The following is an 8,780-nucleotide window of genomic DNA, read 5'->3' as shown; positions in this document are numbered from 1 at the left end:
GAGGCGGAAAAGAGCGTCCATCTTTATATGTGTATGTATCAGTACCACTGTGGAACCAGGCTGAGGTTGGATGGTTTTGTGTGTGCGTGTGTCTAAGGAGGGTGGAGTCATCTCATTACATCTATCTCTATGGAACCAGGCTGAGGTTGGATGGTTTTATTTGTGCGTGTGTCTAAGGAGGGTGGAGTCATCTCATTACATCTATCTCTATGGAACCAGGCTGAGGTTGGATGGTTTTATGTGTGCGTGTGTCTCAGGCGGGTGGAGTCATAATTCTCTATGGAACCAGGCTGAGGTTGGATGGTTTTGTGTGTGTGTGTGTCTCAGGAGGGTGGAGTCATCCCGGACCAGAGACAGTCCCGTGGGCTCGCTGTCGGACCCCGCCCCCCAGAGGAGCACCGACAGAGACACGCAACACTGCAGGAACGGTCAGAATGCACGCACACACACACACACACACACACCATACACACACACACACACACCACATACACACACACACACACACACAACATACACACACACACACACACACGCACGCACGCACGCACACATTCATTGGTAATCAGCAAAATTTAGATTTTTAGTTTTAGTAATTTTAGTCTCTTGAATAGTTTTCCTTTTAGTTTTAGTCACATTTTAGTCACCTGGAATGTTTTCAATATTATGATGAATGTCATCATAATATTTTATTCGACTAAATCTACAGTTGATTTAGTCGACTAAAATGTATTACGGAGGGACTTGATGCCGTCGTAATGACTGATTTTACACTTGCTGAAAATGGCCAAGTGTAAAATGACTTATACTGGATCTCTCCACTAGTCCCTTCCTAACATTTTAGTCTAGTTTTTATTTTGTTGATGAAATTGTCAGTATATTTAGTCATAGTTTTAGTCATGGCTTAGTTGTTTGTTTTGGTCAGTGGAAAAAAAGGCATTCGACGAACATTTTCATCTTAGTTTTAGTCAAGGAAAACAACACGGTAACCACACTGAATGTTGTTTTAGTCGAGGAAAACAACACGGTAACCACACTGAATGTTGTTTTAGTCGAGGAAAACAGCACGCTAACCACACTGAATGTTGTTTTAGTCGAGGAAAACAACACGGTAACCACACTGAATGTTGTTTTAGTCGAGGAAAACAGCACGGTAACCACACTGAATGTTGTTTTAGTCGAGGAAAACAGCACGGTAACCACACTGAATGTTGTTTTAGTCGAGGAAAACAGCACGGTAACCACACTGAATGTTGTTTTAGTCGAGGAAAACAGCACGGTAACCACACTGAATGTTGTTTTAGTCGAGGAAAACAGCACGGTAACCACACTGAATGTTGTTTTAGTCGAGGAAAACAGCACGGTAACCACACTGAATGTTGTTTTAGTCGAGGAAAACAGCACGGTAACCACACTGAATGTTGTTTTAGTCGAGGAAAACAGCACGGTAACCACATTGAATGTTGTTTTAGTCGAGGAAAACAGCACGGTAACCACACTGAATGTTGTTTTAGTCGAGGAAAACAGCACGGTAACCACACTGAATGTTGTTTTAGTCGAGGAAAACGGCACGGTAACCGCACTGAATGTTGTTCCTGTAGGAACGTCCAGCTCCAGAGACCGAGGAACCAGAGACCAGAAGGCCATGAAGGAGAGAAGTGGATCTCTGGGTTTAGGTCAGTGGATCTCTGGGTTTAGGTCAGTGGATCTCTGGGTTTAGGTCAGTGGATCTCTGGGTTTAGGTCAGTGGATCTCTGGGTTTAGGTCAGTGGATCTCTGGGTTTAGGTCAGTGGATCTCTGGGTTTAGGTCAGTGGATCTCTGGGTTTAGGGTCAGTGGATCTCTGGGTTTAGGGTCAGTGGATCTCTGGGTTTAGGTCAGTGGATCTCTGGGTTTAGGTCAGTGGATCTCTGGGTTTAGGTCAGTGGATCTCTGGGTTTAGGGTCAGTGGATCTCTGGGTTTAGGTCAGTGGATCTCTGGGTTTAGGGTCAGTGGATCTCTGGGTTTAGGTCAGTGGATCTCTGGGTTTAGGGTCAGTGGATCTCTGGGTTTAGGTCAGTGGATCTCTGGGTTTAGGTCAGTGGATCTCTGGGTTTAGGTCAGTGGATCTCTGGGTTTAGGTCAGTGGATCTCTGGGTTTAGGTCAGTGGATCTCTGGGTTTAGGTCAGTGGATCTCTGGGTTTAGGTCAGTGGATCTCTGGGTTTAGGTCAGTGGATCTCTGGGTTTAGGTCAGTGGATCTCTGGGTTTAGGTCAGTGGATCTCTGGGTTTAGGTCAGTGGATCTCTGGGTTTAGGTCAGTGGATCTCTGGGTTTAGGTCAGTGGATCTCTGGGTTTAGGTCAGTGGATCTCTGGGTTTAGGTCAGTGGATCTCTGGGTTTAGGTCAGTGGATCTCTGGGTTTAGGGTCAGTGGATCTCTGGGTTTAGGGTCAGTGGATCTATGGGTTTAGGTCAGTGGATCTCTGGGTTTAGGTCAGTGGATCTCTGGGTTTAGGTCAGTGGATCTCTGGGTTTAGGTCAGTGGATCTCTGGGTTTAGGTCAGTGGATCTCTGGGTTTAGGTCAGTGGATCTCTGGGTTTAGGTCAGTGGATCTCTGGGTTTAGGTCAGTGGATCTCTGGGTTTAGGTCAGTGGATCTCTGGGTTTAGGTCAGTGGATCTCTGGGTTTAGGTCAGTGGATCTCTGGGTTTAGGTCAGTGGATCTCTGGGTTTAGGGTCAGTGGATCTCTGGGTTTAGGTCAGTGGATCTCTGGGTTTAGGTCAGTGGATCTCTGGGTTTAGGTCAGTGGATCTCTGGGTTTAGGTCAGTGGATCTCTGGGTTTAGGTCAGTGGATCTCTGCGTTTAGGTCAGTGGATCTCTGGGTTTAGGTCAGTGGATCTCTGGGTTTAGGTCAGTGGATCTCTGGGTTTAGGTCAGTGGATCTCTGGGTTTAGGTCAGTGGATCTCTGGGTTTAGGTCAGTGGATCTCTGGGTTTAGGTCAGTGGATCTCTGGGTTTAGGTCAGTGGATCTATGGGTTTAGGTCAGTGGATCTCTGGGTTTAGGGTCAGTGGATCTCTGGGTTTAGGGTCAGTGGATCTCTGGGTTTAGGTCAGTGGATCTCTGGGTTTAGGTCAGTGGATCTCTGGGTTTAGGTCAGTGGATCTCTGGGTTTAGGTCAGTGGATCTCTGGGTTTAGGTCAGTGGATCTCTGGGTTTAGGTCAGTGGATCTCTGGGTTTAGGTCAGTGGATCTCTGGGTTTAGGTCAGTGGATCTCTGGGTTTAGGTCAGTGGATCTCTGGGTTTAGGTCAGTGGATCTCTGGGTTTAGGTCAGTGGATCTCTAGAACATACGTCGAATTAGACCGTTCCTCACCCAGGAATCAGCCCAGCTCCTAATCCAGACAACAGTCTTGTCAAAACTCGACTATTGTAACTCCCTCCTTACTGGCCTACCAGCATGCGCACTTAAGCCTCTCCAGCTGATCCAAAATGCAGCAGCTCGCTTGGTCTTCAACCAGCCAAAATTCTCACATGTCTCCCCCCTGCTCCGCTCCCTCCACTGGCTCCCGGTCGCTGCCCGCACAGAATACAAAACTCTGATGCTGGCATTCAAGGCAACCAAAGGTATGGCTCCCCCATATCTTGCAAGTATGATTGAACCCTACAAACCCTCCCGCGCACTCAGATCAGCCAACGCAGGGAAACTGGAAGTACCCTCACTAAAAACGCCGGGACAACAACGCTCCACACGTCCCAAACTCTTCTCCCTTCTGTCTCCAAAACTGTGGAATGCACTTCCCATTGCAGTCAGAACTGCAGCATCACTCCCAATCTTCCGCCGTAGTCTGAAAACCCACCTTTTCAGACTCCATCATGGCCCATAGCACTTACCCTAACCCCTTAGATAGCATTTCTGTAGACTTAGATAGCATTTGATACAGACTTATAGCATGTTACAGTATGTAGACAGCACTATAATTGCATTGTATGTAGTCTTAGCACGCCATAGTACATATGTATAGCATAGTAGTATAGATGTATAGTATATATGTATAGTTTCATTATATAGATATTCCACTGTTACTTTCTTAGCTTACGCATGTTTCATGATAAATGCTTTTTATGTGATGTATTCCCATGCTTTTTGTTCTTGCTTAATGTAAGTCGCTCTGGATTAAGAGCGTCTGCTAAATGCCTAAATTGTAAATTGTAATCTCTGGGTTTAGGTCAGTCTCTGTCACGATTTAACGGGAACCCCTTTTGGTGTTTTAAGCATTTTGTTATACTTTTGTTATACTTCATATAGCTCATAGTGCCGCGCTACGAGCTCGTAGATCTGCTATTTCTGTGTGCCGCATATCTTTGAAGAATACGTATTCTTTCAGAGCCAACGTTTGTAACTCAAATCTTTGCTTCTGTGGGGGGGGAGGGGGAGGGGGGGGGGCGGTGTCCCTGGAACAACATATTTTCAGATGGCGGCCAATTACAGATAATCTTGGAGGTTCTTGGCATGAAAATGTTCGAGAACCACTGACATACAGTAGAAACATGAGGTTTTAACCCTGTGAGAACCACTGACACACAGTAGAAACATGAGGTTTTAACCCTGTGAGAACCACTGACATACAGTAGAAACATGAGGTTTTAACCCTGTGAGAACCACTGACATACAGTAGAAACATGAGGTTTTAACCCTGTGAGAACCACTGACATACAGTAGAAACATGAGGTTTTAACCCTGTGAGAACCACTGACATACAGTAGAAACATGAGGTTTTAACCCTGTGAGAACCACTGACATACAGTAGAAACATGAGGTCTTAACCCTGTGAGAACCACTGACATACAGTAGAAACATGAGGTTTTAACCCTGTGAGAACCACTGACATACAGTAGAAACATGAGGTTTTAACCCTGTGAGAACCACTGACATACTGTAGAAACATGAGGTTTAACCCTGTGAGAACCACTGACATACAGTAGAAACATGAGGTTTTAACCCTGTGAGAACCACTGACATACAGTAGAAACATGAGGTTTTAACCCTGTGAGAACCACTGACATACAGTAGAAACATGAGGTTTTAACCCTGTGAGAACCACTGACATACAGTAGAAACATGAGGTTTTAACCCTGTGAGAACCACTGACATACAGTAGAAACATGAGGTTTTAACCCTGTGAGAACCACTGACATACTGTAGAAACATGAGGTTTTAACCCTGTGAGAACCACTGACATACTGTAGAAACATGAGGTTTAACCCTGTGAGAACCACTGACATACAGTAGAAACATGAGGTTTTAACCCTGTGAGAACCACTGACATACAGTAGAAACATGAGGTCTTAACCCTGTGAGAACCACTGACATACTGTAGAAACATGAGGTTTAACCCTGTGAGAACCACTGACATACTGTAGAAACATGAGGTTTTAACCCTGTGAGAACCACTGACATACAGTAGAAACATGAGGTTTTAACCCTGTGAGAACCACTGACATACAGTAGAAACATGAGGTTTAAACCCTGTGAGAACCACTGACATACAGTAGAAACATGAGGTTTTAACCCTGTGAGAACCACTGACATACAGTAGAAACATGAGGTTTAAACCCTGTGAGAACCACTGACATACTGTAGAAACATGAGGTTTTAACCCTGTGAGAACCACTGACACACAGTAGAAACATGAGGTTTTAACCCTGTGAGAACCACTGACATACAGTAGAAACATGAGGTTTTAACCCTGTGAGAACCACTGACATACAGTAGAAACATGAGGTTTTAACCCTGTGAGAACCACTGACACACAGTAGAAACATGAGGTTTTAACCCTGTGAGAACCACTGACATACAGTAGAAACATGAGGTTTTAACCCTGTGAGAACCACTGACATACAGTAGAAACATGAGGTTTTAACCCTGTGAGAACCACTGACATACAGTAGAAACATGAGGTTTTAACCCTGTGAGAACCACTGACATACAGTAGAAACATGAGGTTTTAACCCTGTGAGAACCACTGACATACAGTAGAAACATGAGGTTTTAACCCTGTGAGAACCACTGACATACAGTAGAAACATGAGGTTTTAACCCTGTGAGAACCACTGACACACAGTAGAAACATGAGGTTTTAACCCTGTGAGAACCACTGACACACAGTAGAAACATGAGGTTTTTTCAGAAAACTGTCAGGATGTAGAAGACACTTTTAGAATCTGATCTCAGGTCAGAATGGGCTAGCTGAACTTCATGTCATTTTCTTTTCTTCCCTCAGATGAAGATGTTGAATATGATGATGACTTTAACAGGTGAGGCTGGAGGAAGGGGTGTGTGTGTGTGTGTGTGTGTGTGTGTGTGTGTGTGTGTGTGCGTGTGTGTGTGTGTGTGTGCGTGTGTGCGTGTGCGTGTGTGAGAGACACATTTTATTCGTATTTTTCTGGAACAACATATTTTGAGATTGGAGGTTCCGCGGGCAAATGACATATAATTCTGGGGGTCCTTGACATGAAATAGTTTGAGAACCGCTGACATACAAAAACACATCAGGATTTATCAGAAAGCTGTCAGGATCTTTTAAGGCATTTGTAGAATCATCCTCTCTCACGTCTAAATGGGTTAACCCATTTTAGTGTTTTAAAGCATTATGTTATACTTTAGCTATTTAAAAATAGCAGATCTACAAGCTCATAGCGCGGCACTGAGTGCCGCGCTATGAGCTTGTAGGTCTGCTATTTTTAGAAAAATCGTGAAAATGTGGCCCAAATGTTTGAATATATTCTTTCAGAGCGAACGTTTATTTGCTCAAATCTTTGCTTTTTAATTTTTTTTTATTTTTTATTTCGACGTCAGGCCTAAATGGGTTAAATACCCCGCCCTGATTGGTCTGCTGATTGCCAACACTGGACTGGTTTAAAACTACAGAGGAAGCTAGCTTGCCTTCCCGATGCAGACCACACCGTATCTCATACAATATTTAAAAAGTATGCAGTCGATGAGGATATTAGTCACCTTTACAGTCAAAGCCAGATTACAGGTCCTTCCAACCAGACTCAATCTCTCTCTGTGGTACCCTAAGGGCCGATTCATACACCTATTTTACCGCTGTTTCGGCGCTGTAGTGCCGAAATGATTTCGGCTCGTCAGACATTTTCAGTAGCACCGAAGAGCCTCCCCAAACCTCAAATTACGTCACATTGTAGGCTCTACAGAGCCAAATGACGTCACATTGTAGGCTCTACAGAGCCAAATGACGTCACATTGTAGGCTCTACAGCGCCTAACCGACTTTTATTCGGCTCTAAAATAGGAGTATGAATCGGCCCTAACACGTTTCCTCCTCATTGTCTGCACCGTGACCACACTGTAATGTACATCGCTAGGCACGACAGAATTGTTGACCTATTAGCTATAAGGACATAAGTTCATATGTTTCATCAGACGCCAAAATGTATAAGCATATTCAACGGCCATGTTCCTGCACAATAATGAAAATGATGCCTTCTCAGATGTCACAGCTAATGCACCAGATATTGTTGTTGTTGATGAGGACAGTAGAGAGAAGTGGCCATTTTGGAAGTGGCATCATGTACATTTGACCACAGTCTGGAAGAGGCATTCCTTACCAAGGTGCTTAAGTACCAGCGTCTTAAGGATGCTATTATACAGCGTGGCTACAAATGTAAACTATACCTGTGTTCATATGTGGAAGCCTCTGTAATGTCCATAAATCAGTGGTGAGGGGCCTGCAGATTACAGGCATGCCCAATAAGCCCAGAGCTAATTAAGGCATCGGCCAAAATTCTGTTCAGTGTCTGCAATAATTGGCAGTAGTCGCCATATATGGAGAAGGCGATGCTTTCTGTACCCGTGATCTGTATCTGAAGCACTTGTTGTAGAGTTTTCTTTTTCAAGTTTGCGCATCCACTATTGTTTGTGTTCAAGAAAGTCCTTGTAAAATGTGAATGCAAATAAAGATGTTAAGTGTGTGTGTGTGTGTGTGTGTGTGTGTGTGTGTGTGTGTGTGTGTGTGTGTCCACAGCCACCGGTCAGACCTGTCTAAGAGTGAGTTGAGTATAGGAGAAGACATCGAGGAGGTCTCCATCGAAGGACCCGACATCAGCGACAAGGTATCAGCCCGTCACGCGTCGGGGAAAAAGTCACGCGTGACGCTGCAGTGATTAGCCTTAACGATCGAGAGACGGCGAGATCCCTTTGGGACCCCGACGGGCGGGCCGTTCCGTCGCCGTTTTAGCTGCAATGCCGCGACGGAAATAAAAAACGTTGACGAATTCGGCCAAAAACAGCGACGACTCCTCAAAGGTCACGGCACCCCCGTCGGGGTCGCAAAGGGATCTCGTCCCTCCTGTAACGATCACGTAGGACTTTAATGTATGAAAACGGGTTAGAATATGGAGATAAGGCGTTGATGCTCGCCGACAGCAACCACTTACACTTTAGTCAATTATTCAAAGCATACAGCGTATCAACATTATTGGGTACACTTTTCACTCTCTCTGTCTCTCTCTTTCTCCTCCCCACTTGTCTGTCTGTCTGTCTGTCTGTCTGTCTGTCTGTCTGTCTGTCTGTCTGTCTGTCTGTCTGTCTGTCTGTCTGTCTGTCTGTCTCTCTGTCTCTCTGTCCCTGTCCCTGTCCCTCCCTCTCTCTCTCTCTCTCCCTCCCTCTCTCTCTGTCTCTGTCTCTGTCTCTCTCCCTCTCCCTCTCCCTCCCTCTCTCTCTGTCTCTGTCTCTGTCTCTGTCTCTGTCTCTCTCTCTCTCTCTCTCTCTCTCT

General features: G+C 45.1%; 1 protein-coding gene across 1 annotated transcript in view; it reads left to right on the top strand.

Moving 5' to 3' along the window:
- The first annotated feature begins 309 nt into the window (after positions 1–309).
- LOC310877079 (centrosomal protein 43-like) overlaps positions 310–8,780 on the top strand; it is a 9,011-nt gene continuing 540 nt past the window's right edge. Inside the window, exons 1-4 of the mRNA XM_083790763.1 lie at positions 310–428; positions 1,602–1,676; positions 6,268–6,301; positions 8,031–8,118. Coding sequence (XP_083646889.1) covers positions 1,646–1,676; positions 6,268–6,301; positions 8,031–8,118 — 153 coding nt within the window. The 5' untranslated portion in view covers positions 310–428; positions 1,602–1,645. The remainder of the gene's footprint in view (positions 429–1,601; positions 1,677–6,267; positions 6,302–8,030; positions 8,119–8,780) is intronic.

This window comes from Protomyctophum parallelum (genome assembly GCF_964188405.1).
Source record: "Protomyctophum parallelum genome assembly, chromosome: 19".
NCBI classification, from domain to species: Eukaryota; Metazoa; Chordata; class Actinopteri; order Myctophiformes; family Myctophidae; genus Protomyctophum; species Protomyctophum parallelum.
This window is presented reverse-complemented; position numbering and strand designations above follow the sequence as displayed.